This window comes from Mytilus californianus, unplaced genomic scaffold (assembly GCF_021869535.1).
Source record: "Mytilus californianus isolate M0D057914Y unplaced genomic scaffold, xbMytCali1.0.p SCAF_36, whole genome shotgun sequence".
Lineage (NCBI taxonomy): Eukaryota > Metazoa > Mollusca > Bivalvia > Mytilida > Mytilidae > Mytilus > Mytilus californianus.
In genome coordinates, this window is record NW_026262686.1 from 1776560 (window position 1) to 1799929 (window position 23370).

The window sequence follows — 23370 nt, forward strand, 5'->3', positions numbered from 1 at the left end:
TAAAATTTAGTGATACTTATAAGCTCATTCACAAGCATGCATGTTGTAGGTGAGTTTGATTTGCCAAAATGATGAAAAGTTAACTAAAAGCTGAAATTCCTTATTTTTTTCTTCTTCGTCAGAATAAAAGTGAATACGGTCAGCGCTTGTCTGTTGAATTTGTTACATCAAGTTAATAAAATGTAGTTGGATATGATTGACAAGCGCTGACCGTATTCACTTTTACACATACACACAATTAAATATACTCTAAATATTACTTAAAATACACCCGGACAAGTAAAAAAGATTGGAAGGTGTCCAAAAGTACATATGACCTGATCATTCAATCTAGGTCAGATTAAAACTGAAGTAGAGACATAAAAATTGTTCTTCATGGCTGCATTATTTATCTAAAACTAATAAGTAAGGTAATGTTAACGGACCAAGTGGATGTTGATAAACTCTGCAATATTTTCAATTCCAGACTGCAGTTGTTTGCTGTTTTTTTTTTCGTTGCATTTTTAACTAAATAAAAGGTCCACAAATGCAACCGTGCATGATATTAAGTAGTATGATATTTTTTTCTTTTCTGTGTGAATATAAAAGATTTTAGTTCTAAAAACTATGCATATATATGAAGAAAAGACACCAAGACCATAACAAATTGAATGTTTTTTTGTGTGCACCTAAAGACACTTATTAACTATTCACGGCGTAAATATTTAAAAAAAACCAAAACGTTACTCCGCTTCTAATTTATTGTAATAAAAAGATTTTTTAATTCAATCAAAGACTAAGAAATGAAATTTTATTTGCAAAGTAGTCTAGGTAAACCTTTGTATGAAACATACATATATCATAAATAATAAACAGGCCATTGATATAAATGTTTTCATTGGATGATAAAATGGTGCTTTGCTCCTCCCAATTTTAAGGTAATAATCATTTCATGGTTGAGCTAGCAAGGAAGCTAACCAAAGATTCTACCTTTAGCTACACACTCGTTGGAATCGGCTGTAAAGATAGACTGAAGTCGATTTATGAATATCCTGAAATCGAATTGTGGAGTTCATGTGATATTTCAGGATATTTTGGAATCAGTCATGTATATGTCAGTCCGAGATTTACAGTTAGGTTAGAGACTTAAGGTTACATTTAGGTTAGATATTGAGGGTTACAGTTAGTTTGGATACTGAGGGTTACAGTTAGATACTGTGGGTTACAGTTAGGTTAGAGACTGAGGGTTACAGTTAGGTTAGAGACTTAAGATTACAATGAGGTTAGATATTGAGGGTTTCAAATAGGTTAGAGACTGAGAGTTACAGTTAGGACAGAGACTGAGGGTTATGGTTATGTTAAAGACTGATGGTTACAGTTAGGTTAGAGACTGAGGCTTATGGTTAGGTTAGATATTGAGAGTTATGGTTAGGTTAGATATTGAGGGTTTCAGCTAGGTTAAATGCTGAGGGTAACAGTTAGGTTAGATATAGAGGGTAGCATATAGGTTAAAGACTAAGGATTGAAGTTAGGACAGAGACTGAGGGTTACAAATAGGTTAGAGACTGAGGGTTACAGTATTGGCAGAGACTAAGGGTTACAAATAGGTTAGATACTGAGGGTTACTTTAAGGGCAGATACTGAGGGTTATTGTTAGGTTAGATATTGAGGGTTATGGTTAGGTTAGATATTGAGGGTTACAGAAAGGTTAGAGACTTAAGGTTACAGATAAGTTAGAGACTTAAGGTTACACTGAGGAAAGATATTGAGGGTTACAGTTAGGTTAGAGACTGATTGTTACAGATAGGTTAGAGTCTGATTGTTACAGATAGGCTAGAGACTGAGGGTAGCATATAAGTTAGAGACTGAGGGTTACAGTTAGGTTAGAGACTGAGGTCTATGGCAAGGTTAGAGACTGAGGGTAACAGTAAGAGCAGAGACTGAGGCTTATGGTTAGGTTAGATATTGAGAGTTATGGTTAGGTTAGATATTAAGGGTTACAGCTAGGTTAAATATTGAGGCTTACAGTTAAGTTAGATATTGAGGGTTACAGTTAGGTTAGAGATTGAGGTTTACAATTAGGTTAGAGACTGAGGGTTACAGTTAGAGCAAAGAGACTGAGGGTTACAATCAGGTTAGAGACTAATGGTTACAGATAGGTTAGAGACTTAGGGTAGCATATAGGTTAGAGACTAAGGATTGAAGTTAGGATAGAGACTGAAGGTTACAAATAGGTTTGAGACTGAGGGTTATGGTTAGGTTAGAGACTGAGGGTTACAGTAAGGGCAGAGACTGAGGGTTACAGATAGGTTAGAGACTGAGGGTTACAGTAAGGGCAGAGACTGAGGGTTACAGATAGGTTAGAGACTGAGGGTTACAGTAAGGGCAGATACTGAGGGTTACAGATAGGTTAGAGACGGAGGGTTACAATAAGGGCAGATACTGAGGGTTACAAATATGTTAGAGACTGAGGGTTATGATGAGGTTAGAGACTGAGGGTTACAGTAAGGGCAGATACTGAGGGTTATTGTTAGGTTAGATAATGAGGGTTATGGTTAGATTAGATAATGAGGGTTACAGATAGGTTAGAGACTTAAGGTTACACTGAGGTAAGATATTGAGGGTTACAGTTAGGTTAGAGACTGATTGTTACAGATAGGTTAGAGACTAATTGTTACAGATAGGTTAGAGACTGGGGATAGCATATAGGTTAGAGACTGAGGGTTACAGATAGGTTAGAGACTGAGGGTTACAGATAGGTTAGAGACTGAGGGTTACAGATAGGTTAGAGACTGAGGGTTACAGATAGGTTAGAGACTGATTGTTACAGATAGGTTAGAGACTGAGGGTAGCATATAGGTTAGAGACTGACTGTTACAGATAGGTTAGAGACTGATTGTTACAGATAGGTTAGAGACTAACTGTTACAGATAGGTTAGAGACTGACTGTTACAGATAGGTTAGAGACTGATTGTTACAGATAGGTTAGAGACTGATTGTTACAGATAGGTTAGAGACTAACTGTTACAGATAGGTTAGAGACTGACTGTTACAGATAGGTTAGAGACTGATTGTTACAGATAGGTTAGAGACTAACTGTTACAGATAGGTTAGAGACTGACTGTTACAGATAGGTAAGAGACTGATTGTTACAGATAGGTTAGAGACTGATTGTTACAGATAGGTTAGAGACTGAGGGTAGCATATAGTTTAGAGACTGAGGGTAGCATATAGGTTAGAGAATGAGGGTTACAGATAGGTTAGAGACTGAGGTATATGGCAGGTTTAGAGACTGAGGGTTACAGTAAAAGCAGAGACTGAGGATTATGGTTAGGTTAGATATTGAGAGCTATGGTTAGGTTAGATATTGAGTGTTACAGTTATAGGTTAAATACTGAGGGTTACAGTTAAGTTAGATATAGAGGGTTACAGTTAGGTTAGAGACTGAGGGTTACAATTAGGTTAGATACTGAGGGTTAGAGTGAGGTTAGATATAGAGGGTTACAGTTAGGTAAGTGTCTGAGGGTTACAGTTAGGTAATGTATTGAGGCTTAGAGTTAGGTTAGATAGTGAGGATTACAGTTATGTTAGATACTGAGGGTTACAGTTAGGTTAGATACTGAAGGTTACAGATAGGTTAGATACTGAAGGTTACAGTTAAGTTAGATAATGAGGGTTACCGTAAGTAATATATTGAGGCTTAGAGTTAGGTTAGATATTGAGGGTTACAGTTAGGTTAGATACTGAGGGTTACAGTTATAGGTTAAATACTGAGGGTAACAGTTAGGTTAGATATAGAGGGTTACAGTTAGGTTAGAGACTGAGGGTTACAATTAGGTTAGATATTGAAGGTTACAGTTAGGTTAGAGACTGAGGGTTACTGTTAAGTAATATATTGAGGCTTAGAGTTAGGTTAGATATTGAGGGTTACAGTTAGGTTAGATACTGAGGGTTACAGTTAGGTTAGATACTGAAGGTTACAGTTAGGTCAGAGACTGGGGGTTACAGTAGGGTAATATATTGAGGGTTACAGTTAGGTTAGATATTGAGTGATATAGTTAGGTTAGAGATTTAAGGTTACAGTTAAGTTAGATATTGATGCTTATTTTTAGAATAGATATTGAGGGTTAGAGACTTATGGTTACAGATAGGTTAGAGACTGAGGGTATCATATAGGTTAGAAACTGAGGGTTACATTTAGATTTAGGACTGAGGGTTATAGTTATGTTATAACCTGCGAGTTATGGTAAGGTTAGAGACTGAGGGTTACAAATTGGTCAGATATTAAGGGTTACATTTAGGTTAGCGACTGAGCGTTACAGTTCGGTTAAAACCTGAGGGTTATGGCTAGGTAAGAGACTGAGGGTTACAGTTAGAACATAGTCTGAGGGTTGTAGTTTGGTTAGATATGGAGGGTTATAGATAGTTATTCTGAGTGTTATGGTAAGCTAGAGACTGAGGGTAAACTGAGGCTAACCTAACTGTAACCCTCAGTCTCTAACTTATTGTAATCCTCAGTCTGTAACCGATCTGTAACCCTCGGTCTCTAAGCTTAATCTCACGTGCACCCTAAGTCTCTAGCCTTTCCTTAACCGTAAGTCTCTAACCGAATTGTAACCCTTAGTTTCTAATCTTAATGTCACATGCACACACAGTCTCTAACGTAACTGTCACTAGAAAAATAAAAGATGAATCCTGAAAAGCTGAGGTAAGGTATAAATGTAGGAGGCCAAAACTGTCAATCTAATTATGAAGATACAGAACCTATCCACATTTAAAAGTATAATGACTCATCTTAATTCTAATTTTATGTCAGAAAACGAGTGTTGTCAGAGCTTGAAAGCAAAGGCTACAGTATTGTTACCGATATCCTTACCCATGAGGAATGTAACCAGTACATAACGCAATACAAGGAATGGCTCAGCAGATTCGGCGATGAACGTCCTTATCGTGATAAATCGTTGACTCATCAGTTCAGGGTTGCACATGCTGAACCGACATGGAATGTCCGGCTCAAATCCAGACCAATTTTTGCGTCTATTTGGAAGACAGAGAATTTGTTAAGCAGTATGGACGGCGTGGCAATGGAGGAGCCACCAGAACTAGGTAAACAGATTTTGTACATGTAAGCGTAGAACATGTTTCTGAACAGAAAATTAAATAATCTCTTCCGGGACTTGAAACCGTGAACTTTGTGATACTAGACAGCGCTCTATCAGACTGAGCTAGGAACCTCCATAGGGTGGCTAAGTATCCAATCCTCTAAATAAAAAATCCCGTCACATTTCCCACACCCCAAGAGTCATCATATCATTATGACTCTCACAGCATGCAACCTGGATAGATATCATCTCTATTCTGATTTTACCATGGATTTTTTTTACTTCGGTGCCAAATGTAACTTTATTAGAAAATCACCTGAAATCAAACCCGAGACTTCTTTGTTACAAATCAGCGCTCTAATCGACCGAGCTAAAGCTCAACCGCTGTATCTACTACTCAAGGGAAGCACTTCCGTCACACACATCTATTCTCAAAAATAAAATTATCAGTACACCGTAAATGTTGTTCATTGAATCAAAAGGTGGGGATGAACTATATGCTTAGTTTACTGTGGCACATATGTATTAATATATAATTATTATGAATTAATTATAATATAGTTTTCAATTAAACAAAAAGTTTATTTGCTTAACATTCAAATTCATTTTATATGAAGAAAAGATGGTTCGTTCACTTTTGAAAGATAGAATTAACATTAAGATATATGTACTTTCTTATAGAATTGACATAATAATATATGCACTTTCTTATAGAATTGACATAAAGATATATGTACTTTCTTATATTTTACAGGTCGCTCTGCTTTTGGCAATTATGACTACTTTTGGTTACACACTGATCAAGGCTCTTGGAGAGAAGGATTGCATGCCTATCAAGGAGCTGTCTATCTCGAAGAAACGTCAGAATCAGATTTCTGCTTAAGGGTGTTGGAAAATTCAGTTCAGTTTCACAAAGAATTTTATGAAAATTTTCCCACTGCGAAAGAAAAATCTGCAGGCGAAGATTTTTATATTCTCTCAAAAGAAGAAATCGATTGGTTTATATCTAAAGGATGTGAAATTAAGAAAATTCCGGTTCCAAAGGGAGGAATGGTATTATGGGATTCTAGAACAATACACGATAATATTGCTCCGACGAGAGGTCGGCCAAACTCCGATAGATGGCGATTCGTAGTATTGGTGTGCATGGTTCCAGCAAAATGGACTACATCAGAGGACATTGAAATAAAAAAAGAAGCTTATGATAAAATGGCAGCAACAGCACATTGGCCGGCACAAGGCGTATGCCTATTTCCGAAAACCTCCGAAAGAAATAAAACAAATAAGTTTTCTCACCTAGAAATGATTCAAGAACAACCAGATATTGCCAAAAGAAAAGATGTTTTAAGGTTAGTTGGTATAGAGAAGTATGCTGTTGAGGAAAATAAAGAAGTTATATCAAAAAGACCAAAGTGGAACATTTTGTTTGATTCCGATGCATGGAGGAAGAGAGAGACACACCGAAATTGATATCTAAGAGACCAAAATGGAAGACACGTAAATTCCACTTCATTAAGAAAATACTGACTTTTGATACTTAAGGTTGATAACTCTTGTAAGTTATTGACATTTTAAATATATTGTTTACATGAACTATAATATCTATAACTTGAAAACACTGCTGTTGACATGAACTATATAATGTTCAAACATAAAGACACCTATTGTTTTATCAAAGAAACCTATTGTTAATGACTTATTTATGCATAATTGATGAAATAATTTTATTCAGTAAAAGTATAAATGTTCTTTTTTCTTCGAAAGATGATTCAGTATGGTTAATAGTTAAAATTGTCAAAAAACGAGAATTTACTAAGTTTTCAGGCTAGACCACACGATCAATCGTGTATAAATAGTGCCGTAATTGAAATATGTAAAGATATATATGAACTTTTTACCGTAACTGTATTCATGGCTGCCATTTTGCATATCGAGAACAATTACCTTGAAAGTAATCACGGCTGTCATTTGGTATATCGAGAACATTTATCTTGATAGTAATCACTGAAGTGCCAGTGGAATGGCCGTTTGAATATACATATGACTAAATGTAAATAAACTCTTTATTTGTAATACAGCATCAACGTTTCATGGCATACATCGCAATAAAATTACAACGCATTTTCAAACTTTTCCATACAAATACTGTTAACAACCTGAAAACTACAAAAAATAAAAGTAAACAGTTCTTAGTTCCTTATAGAATCGTTAATTACAACAAAATACAATATTCTATTGTTACTCAAATATCAACCTAATTATACAAGAAATTATAACCTCTTTGGGCCGTTGATATTGCAACGCAATTTACGCACATCATTAGTTTCTGAATCAAGTAACAAAAAGTGAAAGATACGAAAGAGATTCTACAGTGCTATGCTATCCGTACCTTTCTCCTACTCTCCGGCGGTAACAATCACGACTGTCATTTGGTTTATCGAGAACAATTATCCTGAAAGTAATCACGGCTGTCATTTAGTATATCGAGAACTATTATCATGAAAGTAATCAAGGCTGTCATTTGGTATATCGAGAACAACTATCTTGAAAGCATTCACAGTTGTCATTTGATATATCGAGAGCAAATATCGTGAAAGTAATCACGGCTGTCATTTGGTATATCGACAACAACTATTGTGAAAGTAATTACGGCTGTCATTTGGTATATAAAGACCAATCACCTTGAAAGTAATCACGACTGTCATTTGTTATTTCGAGAAGGATTATCATGAAATCAATAAAGGCTGTCATTTGTTGTTTTGAAAAGGATTATCGTGAAAGTAATCACGGCTGTCATTTGGAATATCGAGAACAATTATTGTGAAAGTAATCACGACTGTTATTTGGTATATCGAGAACAATTACAATGAAAGTAATCACGGCAGTCATTTGGTATATCGAAAACTATTATCGTGAAAGTAATCACGGCTGTCATTCGGTATATCGAGAACAATTATTGTGAAAGTAATCACGCCCGTCATTTCGTATATCGAGAACAATTACAATGGAAGTAACCACGACAGTCATTTAGTATATCAAGAACTATTATCGTGAAAGTAATCACGGCTGTCATTTGGTATATCGAGAACAATTATTGTGAAAATAATCACGCCTGTCATTTGGTATATCGAGAACAATTACAATGAAAGTAATCACGGCTGTCGTTTGGTATATCGAGAACAATTATTGTGAAAATAATCACGCCTGTCATTTGGTATATCGAGAACAATTATTGTGAAAATAATCACGCCTGTCATTTGGTATATCGAGAACAATTACAATGAAAGTAATCACGGCTGTCGTTTGGTATATCGAGAACAATTTCCATGAAAGTAATCACGGCTGGCATTTGGAATATCAAGAACAACTATCTTGAGAGTAATCACGACTGTCAGTTGGTATATCGAAAACAATTACCTTGAAAGTAATTACGGCTGTCATTTGGTACATAGAGAACAATTATCATGAAAGTTATCACGGCTGTAATTTAGTATATCGAGAACTGTTATCGTGAAAGTAATCACGGCTGTCATTTGGTATATCGAGTACAATTACCATGAAAGTAATCACGGCTGTCATTTGTTATAACCTGAAAGTAATCACGGCTGTCATTTTGGTATATCAAGAACAATTTCCATGAAAGTAATGACAGCTGTCATTTGGAATATCAAGAAGAATTATCTTGAGAGTTATCAAGGCTGTCATTTGGTATATCGAAAACAATTACATTAAAAGCAATCACGGCTGTTATTTTGTTATATCGAGAACAATTATCATGAAAGTTATCACGGCTGTCATTTGGTATATCGAGAACAATTATCTTGAAAGTAAACAGGGCTGTCATTTGATATATCGAGAACATCCATGAATGTTGATATTTTGTATATCGAGAACAATTACCTTGAAAGTAATGACGGCTGTCATTTGGTACATAGAGAACAATTATCATGAAAGTTATCACGGCTGTAATTTAGTATATCGAAAACTGTTATCGTGAAAGTAATCACGGCTGTCATTTGGTATATCGAGTACAATTACCATGAAAGTAATCACGGCTGTCATTTGTTATAAACTGAAAGTAATCACGGCTGTCATTTTGGTATATCAAGAACAATTTCCATGAAAGTAATGACAGCTGTCATTTGGAATATCAAGAAGAATTATCTTGAGAGTTATCAAGGCTGTCATTTGGTATATCGAAAACAATTACATTAAAAGCAATCACGGCTGTTATTTTGTTATATCGAGAACAATTATCATGAAAGTTATCACGGCTGTCATTTGGTATATCGAGAACAATTATCTTGAAAGTAAACAGGGCTGTCATTTGATATATCGAGAACATCCATGAATGTTGATATTTTGTATATCGAGAACAATTACCATGAACGTAATCACGGTTGTCATTTGGTATATCGAGAACAATTGTCTTGAAAGAACAAGTATTTAGATCGGGAAATGAAAGAACTTATCGGATCGTTAAAGCAATTAAAAACCTTTTAACTTCAAGATTTGTTAACAAATTTACATTGTTTCATCGGCACTAATACCACATCTTTTTATATCTATTGTAGATGTACACCTCACATTCCATAATGTTTGTATTAAGATTGAAAATGCATATTTTATAGTCTTATGGTTATAATAGTGACACGTACTAACAGTTTATATAGATCTTAGTTATAATAGTGACACGTACTAACAGTTTATATAGATCTTAGTTATAATAGTGACACGTACTAACAGTTTATATAGATCTTAGTTATAATAGTGACACGTACTAACAGTTTATATAGATCTTAGTTATAATAGTGACACGTACTAACAGTTTATATAGATCTTAGTTATAATAGTGACACGTACTAACAGTTTATATAGATCTTAGTTATAATAGTGACACGTACTAACAGTTTATATAGATCTTAAAGTTAGACAAGACCATTTACCAATTCACTATTTTATGGTGATTCGTCACCGGAAATGTGTTATGAACGAATAACACGACTGTCGTAACAACTGAAACAGGGGCTACTTACTCTCCGGAGCACCAGACTACACAACAGGGTTTTGTGGGGTTCGCGTTGCTCAGTTTCTTGTTTTCTTTCCGTTGTTTGTCTGTTCTTCCCGGAGCACAAGACTATACATCAGGGTTTTGTGGGGTCAATTTTTTGCCAAGTCTTTATGTTTCTGTACTGTTGTAGTCTGTTCGTTCCGGAGCACCAGACTACACCTCAGCGTTTTATGGAGTTCGTAATGTTCAGTCTCTGTGTCTGTACTGTGGTTTGTCTGTTCATCCCGGAGCACCAGACTACACCTCCGGATTTTGTCGGGTTCATGTTTCTTTTGTTCTGTACAGTTGTTTGTTTGTTCGTCCCGGAGCACCAGACTACACTTCAGGGTTTTGTTGGTTTCATGTTTCTCTGCTTTATGTACTGTTGTTTGTCTGGTAGTCCCGGAGCACCAGACTACACCTCCGGGTTTTGTTGGGTTCGTGTTTCTTTCATTTCTTGACTGTTGTTCGTCCCGGAGCACCAGACTACACTTCAGGATTTTTCAATGCTTTGTTAGGTTTATGTTGCTCAGTCTCTAGTGTTTTCTACTGTTGTTTGTTTGTTCGTCCCGGAGCACCAGACTACACCTCAGGGTTTTGTTGGTTTCATGTTTCTCTGCTTTATGTACTGTTGTTTGTCTGGTCGTCCCGGAGCACCAGACTACACCTCAGTGTGTTTATGGACTTCATGTTACTCAATCGCCGGTTTTCTGTCATGTTGTTTGTGTTTCTGGATGTAGGTGGTTGTGTTACTGGGTGTACGTTGGTTGTGTTTCTGGGTGTAGGTTGGTTGTTTTTCTGGGTGTAGGTTGGTTGTTTCTTGTGTTTTTGGGTGAACGTTGTTTGTGTTCTTGTGTAGGTTGATTGTATTGTGGTGTAGGTTGGTTGTGTTTCTGTTTGTATGCTGGTTGTTATTCAGGGCGTAGGTTGGTTGTGTTTCTGGGTGTAGGTTGTTTGTGTTTCTGGGTGTAGGCTGGTTGTGTGTCTGGGTGTATGCTGGTTGTGTTTGTGGTGTAGGTTGATTGTGTTTCAAGGTGTAGGTTGGATGTGTTTCTGGGTGTAAGTTGGTTGCGTTTCTGGGTGTATGTTGGTTGTGTTTCTTTGTGTAGGTCGGTTGTGTTTCTGGGTGTAGGTTGGTTGTGTTTCTGGGTGTAGGTCGGTTGTGTTTCTGGGTGTACAATGGTTGTGTTTCTGGTGTAGGTTGGTTGTGTTTCTGGGTGTAGGTTGTTTGTGTTTCTGGGTGTAGAATGGTTGTGTTTCTGGGTGTAGGTTGGTTGTGTTTCTGGGTGTAGGTTGGTTTTGTTTCTGGGTGTACGTTGGTTGTGTTTCTGGGTGTAGGTTAGTTGTGTTTCTAGGTGTAGGTTGGATGTGTTTCTGGGAGTAGGTGGGTTGTGTTTCTGGGTGTAGGTTGGTTGTGTATTGGTGTTGGTTGTTTGAGTTTCTGGGTGTAGGTTGGTTGTGTTCTGGTGTACGATGGTTGTGTTTGTGGTGTAGGTTGGTTGTGTTTCTGGGTGTAGGTTGATTGTGTTTCTGGGTATAGGCTGGTTGTGTTTCTGGGTGTAGGTTGGTTGTGTTTCTGGGTGTAGTTTGGTCAGGAATCTAGGTATTGGTTGGATGTGTTTATGGGTGAAGGTTGATTGTGTTTCTGGTTGTAGGTTGGTTGTGTTTCTGGGTGTAGGTTGGATGTGTTTCTGGGAGTAGGTGGGTTGTATTACAGGATGTAGGTTGTTTGTGTATTGGTGTAGGTTGTTTGTGTTTCTGGGTGTAGATTGGTTGTGTTCTGGTGTACGATGGTTGTGTTTGTGGTGTAGGTTGGTTGTGTTTCTGGGTGTAGGTTGATTGTGTTTCTGGGTATAGGCTGGTTGTGTTTCTGGGTGTAGGTTGGTTGTGTTTCTGGGTGTAGGTTGGTTGTGTTTCTGGGTGTAGTTTGGTCAGGAATCTAGGTATTGGTTGGATGTGTTTATGGGTGAAGGTTGATTGTGTTTCTTTGTGTAGGTTGGTTGTGTTTCTGGGTGTAGGTTGATTGTGTTTCTGGGTTTAGGTTGGTTGTGTTTCTGGGTGTAGGTTGGTTGTGTTTCTGTTGTAGGTTGGTTGTGTTTCTGTTGTAGGTTGTTTGTGTTTCTGGGTGTAGGTTGGTTGTGTTTCTGGATGTAGGTTGGTTGTGTTTCTGGGTGTAGGTTGGTTGTGTTACTGGATGTAGGTTGTTTATGTTTTTGGGTGTAGGTTGGTTGTGTTTCTGTTGTAGGCTGGTTGTTTTTCTGGGTGTGGGTTTGTTGTGTTACTGGATGTACGTTGGTTGTATTTTTGGTGATTGTTGGTTGTGTTTCTGGGTGTAGGTTGTTTGTGTTTCTGGTGTGGGTTGGTTGTGTTTCTGGGTGTAGGTTGATTGTGTTTCTGGTGTGGGTTGGTTGTGTTATTGGATGTAGGTTGATTGTGTTTCTGGGTGTAGGTTGATTGTGTTTCTGGGTGTAGGTTGGTTGTGTTTCTGGGTGTAGATTGGTTGTGTTTCTGGGTGTAGGTTGGTTGTGTTACTGGATGTAGGTTGGTTGTATTAGATTGTCAAAACTGTCAACAGAATCAAAAGGACCATCAAAAGCATGTAATTTATCTAAAACATCCAAAGAACTTTTTACTCTCCAAATATAGTCATTTCACTATTTTCATGTATTGTATTACAAAAGTTAATGATAAGTTCTTTGATAGAAGTTAAGAAACTACGTTTCTTTTCTAGGCGGGTACCGTTTTATTGTATGTCCCTTTCGTTAGTACACCAGGCTGGTTTATTGTATGTACCTTTCGTTAGTACATCAGGCTGGTTTTATTGTCTGTACCTTTCGTTAGTACATTAGACTGGTTTTGTTGTATGTACTTTTCGTTATTATATTAGACTGGTTTTATTGTATGTACCTATCGTTAGTATGATAGACTGGTGTTATTGTATGTACCTTTCGTTAGTACATTAGGCTGGTGGTGATTGTTGGTTATCAGTTACTAGTATCTTCCAAGCTGTGGTTAAACTAAATTATAATATCAAATACATGTGTAGGTATTATCTCTTTAGCTGTATATAAATATTGCAGATAACTAAAACGTGTTACACGAGACCACTAACAATATTTATCTTTAACATGTGTAACCTATGTGTAACCCCTGTAAACAAATATACTTACCGATGATAGAGTTATCACGTAATAGTCATACATCTTTTGAACACTAGCTACATGGATAGGTGGGTAGATATTTAACGTTCTTTAGTTGCTCCGATAGTACAGTTTTTTTATGAGGCGCGGATTAAGTCAAAATTATTGTTTTAAAGGAGATCATGAAATATTTCAGTACCTCCATAATTCGAGTTCAAGATATCCATAAATCATTATGGACCTTCGTATTGCGATCTCAGGATATCCTGAAATATTTCATGACCTCCCGAATTCGATTTAAAGATATCCTGAAATATTTCATGACCTCCACAATTCGATTTAAAGATATCATGAAATATTTCATGACCTGCACAATTCGATTTAATGATATCCTGAAATATTTCATGACCTCCACAATTTGATTTAAGGACATCCTGAAACATTTCATGACCTGTATAATTCAATTTCAGGACTTCCAAAATCCGATTTCTGGATATCCATTATTCGATTTCAAGACATCCTGAAGTCGATTTAAGAATATCCTGAAATCGAATTGTGGAGTTCATGTAATATTTATGATTTGGCAAGGAACGTCTATAACCTAACTGGGATATTAAGTCTCTAAAAACTTAACTGTAACCATTTTTCTCTAACCTACTTTAACCCTCAGTCTCTAACATAACTGTTACTTCAAATCTCTTACCTAACAATAACCCTAAGTCTCCAACCGAACTGTTACCCTCGGTCTCTGAGCTTAATGTCACGTGCACCATTAGTCTCTAGCCTTTCTGCCACCCTAAATTTTGTAACTCTGTCTCTAGGATTAATGTTACATGCACCCGCAGTCTCTAACGTAACTGTCACTAAAAAAACAATATATAAATCCTGAAAGGCTGAGGTAAGGAATAAATGGAGGACAAAAATGTCAATCTAATTAGGAAGAGACGGAACTTGTCTACATTAAAAAGTATAATGACTCATCTTAATTTTCATTTTATGTCAGACAACGCGTGGTATTAGAGCTTGAAAGCAAAGGCTACAGTATTGTTACCGACATCCTTACCCCTGAGGAATGTAACCAGTACATAACACAATACAAGGAATGGCTCAGCAGATTCGGCGATGAACGTCCTTATCGGGAGGAATCGTTGACTCATCAGTTCAGGGTTGCACATGCTGAACCGACATGGAATGTCCGGCTAAAATCCAAACCAGTTTTTGCGTCTATTTGGCAGACAGAGAATTTGTTGAGTAGTATGGACGGCGTAGCAATGGAGGAGCCACCAGAACTAGGTAAAAAGATTGTGTTGCACATGTAAGCGTAAAACATGTTCTTATCACCAAATCAAATTCCGGGACTTGAAACCGTGACCTCTGTGATACTATACAGCGCTCTATCCGACTGAGCTAAGAACTTCCCTAGGGTGGCTAAGTATCCACTCCTTTAAGAAAGAAATCCCGTCACACTTCCCCCACCCCAAGAGTCATCATATCAATATGACTCTCACAGCACGCACCCTGGATAGATATCATCTCTATCCTGATTTTACCATGGGTTTTTTACTTCGGCGCCAAATGTAACTTTATTAGAAAATCATCTGAAATCAAACCCGAGACTTCTTTGTTACAAGTCAGCGCTCTAATCGACTGAGCTAAATCTCAACAGCTGTATCTACTACTCAAGGGAAGCAATTCCGTCACTAACATCTATTATCACTTTAAAATTATCAGTACACCGAAAATGTTGTTCATTGAATCAAAAGGTGGGGGTGAACTATATGCTTAGTTTACTGTGGCACATGTATATTAATATATTATGAATTAATTATAATATAGTTTTCAATTAAACAAAAAGTTTATTTGCTTAACATCAAACTCATTTTATATGAAGAAAAGATGGTTCGTCCACTTTTGAAACATAGAATTGACATTAAAGATATACTATTATGTACTTTCTCATATTTTACAGGTCGATCTTCTTTTTGCAATTCTGACTACTTTTGGTTACACACTGATCAAGGCTCTTGGAGAGAAGGATTACATGCATATCAAGGAGCCGTCTATCTCGAAGAAACGTCAGAAACAGATTTCTGCTTTAGAGTGCTGGAAAATTCAGTTCAGTTTCACAAAGAATTTTATGAAAATTTTCCCACTGCGAAAGAAAAATCTGCAGGCGAAGATTTTTATATTCTCTCAAAAGAAGAAATCGATTGGTTTATATCTAAAGGATGTAAAATTAAGAAAATTCCGGTTCCAAAGGGAGGAATGGTATTATGGGATTCTAGAACAATACACGATAATATTGCTCCAACGAGAGGTCGGCCAAACTCTGATCGATGGCGCTTCGTAGTATTTGTGTGTATGGTTCCAGCAATATGGACTACATCAGAGGACATTGAGTTAAAAAAGGAAGCTTATGATGAAATGGCAGCAACAGCACATTGGCCGGCACAAGGCGTATGGCTATTTCAGAAAACCTCCGAAAGAAATAAAACAAATAAGTTTTCTCACCTAGAAATGATTCAAGAACAACCAGGTATTGCCAAAAGCAAAGACGTTTTAAGGTTAGTTGGTATAGAGAAGTATGCTGCTGAGGAAAATAACGAAGTTATATCAAAAAGACCAAAGTGGAACATTTTGTTTGATTGTGATGCTTGGAGGAAGAGAGAGACACACCAAAATTGATATCAAAGAGACCAAAGTGGAAGACACGTAAATTCCACCTTATTAACAAAATACTGACTTTTGATACTTAAGGTTGATAACTCTTGTAAGTTATTAACATTTTAAATATATTATTGACATGAACTATTATATCTATAACTTTGAAGACACTGTTAATGACATGAACTATATAATGTTCAAACATAAAGACACCTATTGTTTTATCAAAGAAACCTATTGTTATGCAGAATTGATGAAATAATTTTGTTCAGTAAAAGTATACATGTTCTTATTTCTTCGAAAGATGATCCAGTATAGTTGATGGTTAAAATTAAAAAATACGAGAATTTATTAAGTTTTCAGACTAAACCACACGATCAATCGTGTATGAATAGTGCCGTAATTGAAATATGTAAAGAATATGAACTTTTACCGTAACTGTACTCATGGCTGCCATTTTGCATGTATCGAGAACAATTACCTTGAAAGTATTTACGGCTGTCATTTGGTATATCGAGAACAATTATCTTGATAGTAATCACTGAAGTGCCAGTGGAATGGCCACGTGAATATAAATATGACTAAATGTAAATAAACTGTTTATTTGTAATACAGCATCAACGTTTTTCATGTCATACATCGCAATAAAGTTACAACGCATCTTCAAACTTTTCCATACAAATACTGCGGATAACGTTAAAACTACAAAAAATAAAATAAAAAAGTTCTTAGTTCCTTATAGAATCGTTATTTACAACAAAAATACAATATTCTATCGTTATTCAAATATTAACCTAATTATAAATGAAATTATTATCTGTTTGGGCCATTTATATTGCAACGCATTTTACGCAAATCATTAGTTTTAGGATCAAGTGACAAAAAGGGAAAGAGTTTCTACAGTGCTATGCTATCCGTATCTTTCTACTACTCTACGGCGGTAACAATCATGACTGTCATTTGGTATATCGAGAACAATTATCTTGAAAGTAATCACGGCTGTCATTTGATATATGGAGAACAATTATCATGAAGGTAATCATGCCTGTCATTTGGTATATCGAGAACAATAACCTTGAAAGTAATCACGGCTGTCATTTGATATATCGAGAACAATTACCTTGTAAGTAATCACGCCTGTTATTTGCTATATCGAGAAGGATTTTCGTGAAAGTAATCACGGCTGCCATTTGGTATATCAAGAACGATTATCATGAAGGTAATCGCAGCTGTCATATGGTATATCGAGAACAAGTATCGTGAAAGTAATCACGGCTGTCATTTCGAATATCGAGAACAATTATTTTGAGAGTATTCACGGCTGTCATTTGGTATATCGAGATGGATTATCGTGAAAGTAATTACGACTGTCATTTGGTATACAGAGAACAATTTCCATGAAAGTAATCACGGCTGTCATTTGATATATCGAGAACAATTACCTTGAAAGTAATCACGCCTGTTATTTGTTATATCGAGAAGGATTTTCATGAAAGTAATCATGTCTGTCATTTGGTATATCGAGAACAAGTATCGTTAAAGTAATCACGGCTGTCATTTGGATTATCGAGAACAATTATCTTGAAAGTAATCACGGCTGTCATTTGATATATGGAGAACAATTATCATGAAGGTAATCATGCCTGTCATTTGGTATATCGAGAACAATAACCTTGAAACTAATCATGGCTGTCATTTGATATATCGAGAACAATTACCTTGTAAGTAATCACGCCTGTTATTTGTTATATCGAGAAGGATTTTCGTGAAAGTAATCACGGCTGCCATTTGGTATATCAAGAACAATTATCATGAAGGTAATTGCAGCTGTCATATGGTATATCGAGAACAAGTATCGTGAAAGTAATCACGGCTGTCATTTCGAATATCGAGAACAATTATCTTGAGAGTATTCACGGCTGTCATTTGGTATATCGAGATGGATTATCGTGAAAGTAATTACGACTGTCATTTGGTATACCGAGAACAATTTCCTTGAAAGTAATCACGGCTGTCATTTGATATATCGAGAACAATTACCTTGAAAGTAATCACGCCTGTTATTTGTTATATCGAGAAGGATTTTCGTGAAAGTAATCATGTCTGTCATTTGGTATATCGAGAACAAGTATCGTTAAAGTAATCACGGCTGTCATTTGGATTATCGAGAACAATTATCTTGAGGGTATTCACGGCTGTCATTTGGTATATCGAGATGGATTATCGTGAAAGTTATTACGACTGTCATTTGGTATATCGAGAACAATTTCCATGAAAATAATCACGGCTGTTGTTTTAAGAGAAATCACGGCTGTCATGTGGTATATCGAGAGTAGTTATCTAAAGTAATCACGGCTGTCATTTGGTATATCGAGAACAGCCATGAAAATTATCACGGCTGATATTTCGTTTATCAAGAACAATTATTGTCAAAGTCATCACAGCAGTCATTTGGTATATCGAGGATAATTACCTTGAAAGAACAAGTATTACGATCGGAAAATGAAAGATCTTTATCGGTAATTAAATCAATTAAAAACCTTTTAACTTCAAGAGCTGCGAACAAATATTCATTGTAGATGTACACCTCACATTCCATAATAATTGTATTTAGATTGAAGTTGCATATTTTATTGTCTTATGATAATAAGTAATAGTGACAGGTACTAACGGTTTATATACATCTTAAAGTTAGACAAGACCATTTGTCAATCCACTATTTTATGGTGACTCGTCACCGGAAATGTACTATGAACGACAATACGACTGTTGTAACAACTGGAGCAGGAGCTGCTAACCATTCCGAGCACCAGCCTCAACCACAGGGTTTTGTGGGGTTCGTGTTGCTCAGTTTCTAGTTTTCTTTCCGTTGTTTGTGTGTTCTTCCCGGACCACAAGACTACACATCAGGGTTTTGTGGGGTCTGTTTTGTTCAGTCTTTGGATTTCTGTACTGTTTTAGTCTGTTGGTTCCGGAGCACCAGACTACACCTGAGTATTTTTATGGGGTTAGTTTTGCTAGTCTCTAGTGTCTGTACTGTGGTTTGCATGTTCGTCCACAGCACCAGACTACACCAGCGTGTTTTGTTGGGTTCATGTTTCTCTGGTTTCTATATTGTTGTTTGTCTGTTCGTCCCGGAGCAGCAGACTACACCTCAGGATTTTTCAAAGCTTTGTTAGGTTCGTGTTGCTCAGTCTCTAGTGTGTTTTCTACTGTTGTTTGTCCGTTCGTCCTGGAGAAACAGACTACACCTCAGGGTTTGTTTATTTCGTGTTGCTAAATTTTTTTTTGTACAATTGTTTCCTGTTCGTTCTTAAGCACCAGACAACACTTTAGGGATTTTTGGTTCGAGTTTTCATAATTTGGTTTCTGTGCTGCTGTTTGATGGTCGCCACGGAGCACCAGACTACACCTCAGTGTGTTTTTAAACTCTATGTTACTAAGTCGCCGGTTTTCTGTTATGTTGTTTGTGTGTTAGTCCCGGAGCACCAGACTACACCTCAGTGTGATGTTTGTGTGTTCGTCCCGGAGCACCAGACTACACCTCAGTGTGATGTTTGTGTGTTCGTCCCGGAGCACCAGACTACACCTCAGTGTGTTGTTTCTTTTTTTCGTCCCTGAGCACCAGATTACACCTCAGTGTGTTGTTTGCGTGCTCATCCCGGAGCACCAGACTACACCTCTGTGTGTTGTTTGGGTGTTCGTCCAGGTGCACCAGATTAGACCTCAGTGTGTTGTTTGTGTGTTCGTCCCGAAGCACCATGCTACATCTCAGTGTGTTGTTTGTGTGTTTTGTGTTTGTTGTGCATTTTCAACAAAGGACAGTCTCCAACATTGTAGACGAGAATAGAATTCATGATAAAAATCTCTGTTATGTTGATCTTGTATTGCTGATCATTAAGTCTGTTTAGTTTCTCTCTATATTCAGTAGTTTTTGCTCAAAACACAAAAGAGGGTTAAAAAAAATCCTCATTTAAGGGCAATCACTCCTATAAAGAATGATAGTCTACTAACTATATCGGCAAAATTTGACTTGTTAGTAGATATCTTGCCTTGCTGATCATTTTTGTGATTTAAAGTGTCTATTTATCTATTATAATTTTATCTTATAAGGCTATTATTATTATTATTATTATTACAATTTTTCTATAGCGCTAAATCTAAAACAATATTACTCAAAGCGCTTTACATCACATGTTAAACGAAATATACACACAGACAGTGATAAAAATATAAAACATGAACACACAAAATAAATATTTAAGTGTTAAAACTTTTCTAGATAAAAGGATTAATAATGTGGAAATTTTTACAAAAAAGTGGAATATATATATCAATGAATCAAAATAAAATTATACTGAATAAAGTTGGTAAAATAAATAGCCAAAAAAAGTCTAAAATAAGATTGCTATTAAAAATTATCAAATATTAGTTAAAAATTTGAAAACGTATTCAAAAGATGAAAAAGGAATATTACCATGTAAAAATATAATTACTGAAATGAAAAATATGTGTGCTACTAAAAACATACAATGTACATATTATAAATGAAACATATCTCCAGTTAAAAGAAAGGTTCGATAAATCAAAAGCAGGCTAACGTCTATGGCACAATGTATCACAGAAACGAATTTAAGGGATTAAAAATGCTTGTCGAAAAAAGTGAGTTTTTAAGTTCTTTTTGAATACAGGCACCGACTTTGCATTTTGAAGTTTTTTTGGTAATGCATTCCAAAGGATGGCCGCTGCTTGATCAAATCTTCTATTGCCGTAGGTTTTGGTTCGCACAATAGGAGTTACGAGTGTTAAGTTGTTTTCAGACCTTAATGATCTTGATGGCGTGTATAAATTTACAAGTTCACTAAGATATAATGGCGCTTCATGTTTCACGGACTTGAATACATATAATAATATTTTGTATTGCACCCTGTATTGCACAGGCAGCCAGTGAAGAGACTCAAGTGTCGAAGTAATGTGTTCGTATTTCTTTTTTCTTGTAACCACTCGCGCAGCAGTGTTCTGAACCCTTTGTAGTCTCTGAATCATGTAAGCTGGTAGTCCATAGAGTAAAGCGTTGCCATAATCCAATCTAGAAATGATTAACGAATTGACCAGAGTTTTACATGCATCCTCGTTGATGTACGGACGTATGCGACCTATATTTCGTATTTGATAAAAACATGATCTCGAAACTGAACTGACTTGTTGGTGCATTGACAGAGTCTTATCAAAATGAACACCCAGATTTTTAATACACTCAGAACTTGTAATGATGTTTCCTTTAAAGGTGAGATTGCAATCCTTCAAATCTTTCACTCGGTTTTTCGGAGCAAATAGCATCAGTTCCGTTTTGTCCTCGTTCAGTTTAAGCATGTTTACACACATCCAGGAACTTATATCGGCCAAACAGTCCTCAATTCGATTCGATGTGTTTTTCCAGTTATCAAGAGGTTCGAAAACTAAATAGATCTGCGTATCATCGGCGTAGCATTGATAAGACATGTTGTGACGTCTACAGATTTCGCCGATCGGCTTCGAAAATATAGTATATAGCTTTGGGCCAAGCACGGAGCCCTGCGGCACACCGCAATTAAGACGAAATTCGTTGGAGTGGGCCGAGCCTACTGCTATACGCTGTGTCCTATCTCGGAGGTAAGAGAGTAACCATTTCAGAGCAGAACCTGAGATTCCAAAAGCATATTCTAATCTAGCTTCGATAATGTTATGGTCAATCACATCAAACGCCGCAGAAAGGTCGAGCATCAATAAAACGGCACAACAGTTTTTGTCTAGCGCACTTGCAATGTCATGGTGAACTCGAAGTAACGTTGTTTCGGTTGAGTGTCCCGCACGATAGGCAGATTGAGCAGGGTCATGAAGAGTGTTTGACAATAGATGCTCTTCTAGACGACTTTCAATAACTTTTTCGAGAACTTTAGAATCGAAAGGAAGGTTCGAAACCGGGCGATAGTTTTTCAGTGTGTCTTTATCTAAACCGGGTTTCTTCAACAGAGGTCGCACAATAGCCTCTTTATACGATACTGGTACAGTAGAAGTTGATAATGACTTGTTTATGATCATCGTAATATTGCTGGCAATGCTGTTTACACAAGTTTTCAAAAGCGTAGTCGGGATTGGGTCGAGTTCACAAGATTTACTTGACACTTTTAGATTTATTTTCGACACTTCATCAATTGACGCAGGGTGGAAGTTGGTGAGAGTGTTGCCTTCAAAACGTATATCTGCTCGTAGAGGGTCAATATCGTCGATAGAATTATTCGCCGAAAGTAAACTTGTCCTGATGTTTTCGATTTTCTCAAGAAAAAAATGTCCGAAACGATTTGACAGTTCAAACTCGCTTTGATGTGATGGAAGGATGACGTCATTACTATTTCCCAAAAGTCCGTTGGTTAATTTGAAAAGTTTTTTGTGATCATTTCCAATATCCGAAATTTTGTTTGAATAGTAATTAGTTTTACTTTGTATCAGTATTTTATTTGATGTGACACATAATTCTTTGTATATCAACTTGTGAACCTCGAGCTTTGTTTTCCGCATAGTTCTCTCAGCTTTCCGACGCTCGACCTTTGCTTTGCGGATTTTGTCGCCATACCATTCCGTGTTCGGTCGCATCGTTATGATTTTTGTTTGAACCGGTGCATGTTTGTCTAAAACTGCCTTGAGATCGGAATTATGCGATTTAACCAAATTCTCAATGTCAGGATCATTGTTGTGAATGAAACAATTCGTGTCGATGTCAGCCTTAAAACTTTCAACGTCGATATTGTTTATCTTTCGGATTGTCAATGATTTTTTCAGTCTTGCTGGTTTGCTAAGATTGATTCGGCTATGAACAGCAAAATGATCTAAGGACGCATTGCTTTTATCGTTGTATATTTGCGTGTCTTCGATTGACGGTTCACCCAACAAGATTGAACTGTTTTCTCTACTTATGATAACATCGAGCGTGTGTCCACGGATATGTGTGGGTCCATCAACTTGTTGTACTAGTCCACGATCGCTAAGTGACTCAGTGAACCTTCGCCCACCGCAATCACTAACGTCATCAAGATGGAAATTAAGATCACCTACGATGATGATTTCACCTGAAAATTCCGTAGTATAGTCTAGGAATTCTAACCATTCTTCGAAAAAAGTGGTTGTTTTCAGTTTATTGTTTCGGGATGGCGGGGGACGATACACAACAAATAGTCGGAACAGGTTGGAATTAATGCTACATTCGAGAAGTTCAAATTGCGTGAGCTGTTTTTTGCGCTTGATTGGTTAAACGCTAAACGCAAAAAAAGGTAAAAATCGTCATTAAAGGGCAATAACTCTAATAAGGAGTCGACTGACGATTTCGACCATGCAGAATTATTTGTGGAACTTGTCTTGATGGTTATTTTTGCAATTTAAAGTTTCTCTCTATCTATTA

The 23370-nt window shown here is 36.7% G+C and overlaps 3 protein-coding genes across 3 annotated transcripts; 2 read left to right on the forward strand and 1 right to left on the reverse strand.

The window, feature by feature from the left end:
• Positions 1-4322: 4322 nt before the first annotated feature.
• LOC127736728 (uncharacterized) lies at positions 4323-7081 on the forward strand. The gene is made up of 3 exons (XM_052247311.1): positions 4323-4330; positions 4796-5085; positions 5836-7081. The coding sequence occupies exons 1-3, from the start codon at positions 4323-4325 to the stop codon at positions 6549-6551; spliced, it is 1014 nt and encodes a 337-aa protein (XP_052103271.1). The 3' UTR covers positions 6552-7081.
• Positions 7082-11042: 3961 nt separating this feature from the next.
• LOC127736730 (uncharacterized) lies at positions 11043-14446 on the reverse strand. The gene is made up of 3 exons (XM_052247313.1): positions 14335-14446; positions 12323-12616; positions 11043-11911 (listed from the first exon to the last, which is right to left on the reverse strand). The coding sequence occupies exons 1-3, from the start codon at positions 14444-14446 to the stop codon at positions 11043-11045; spliced, it is 1275 nt and encodes a 424-aa protein (XP_052103273.1).
• LOC127736733 (uncharacterized) lies at positions 14285-16215 on the forward strand. The gene is made up of 2 exons (XM_052247316.1): positions 14285-14564; positions 15241-16215. The coding sequence occupies exons 1-2, from the start codon at positions 14528-14530 to the stop codon at positions 15954-15956; spliced, it is 753 nt and encodes a 250-aa protein (XP_052103276.1). The 5' UTR covers positions 14285-14527; the 3' UTR covers positions 15957-16215.
• The last annotated feature ends 7155 nt before the right edge of the window (positions 16216-23370 follow it).

Bases quoted from the DNA above. Each gene is read 5' to 3' on its own strand.
- LOC127736728 (XM_052247311.1), top strand. The intron at 5,086-5,835 runs GTAAACAGATTT...TATATTTTACAG, and splicing joins GGAGGAGCCACCAGAACTAG to GTCGCTCTGCTTTTGGCAAT.
- LOC127736730 (XM_052247313.1), bottom strand. From the start codon at position 14,446: ATGTGCAACCCTGAACTGATGAGTCAACGATTCCTCCCGATAAGGACG. The intron at 12,617-14,334 runs GTAAGGATGTCG...ATCTACACCCAG, and splicing joins ACTGGTTACATTCCTCAGGG to AAACACAACCAACCTACACC. The intron at 11,912-12,322 runs GTAACACAACCA...ATCGTACACCAG, and splicing joins ACATAAACAACCTACATCCA to AACACAACCAATCTACACCC.
- LOC127736733 (XM_052247316.1), top strand. From the start codon at position 14,528: ATGGACGGCGTAGCAATGGAGGAGCCACCAGAACTAG. The intron at 14,565-15,240 runs GTAAAAAGATTG...CATATTTTACAG, and splicing joins GGAGGAGCCACCAGAACTAG to GTCGATCTTCTTTTTGCAAT.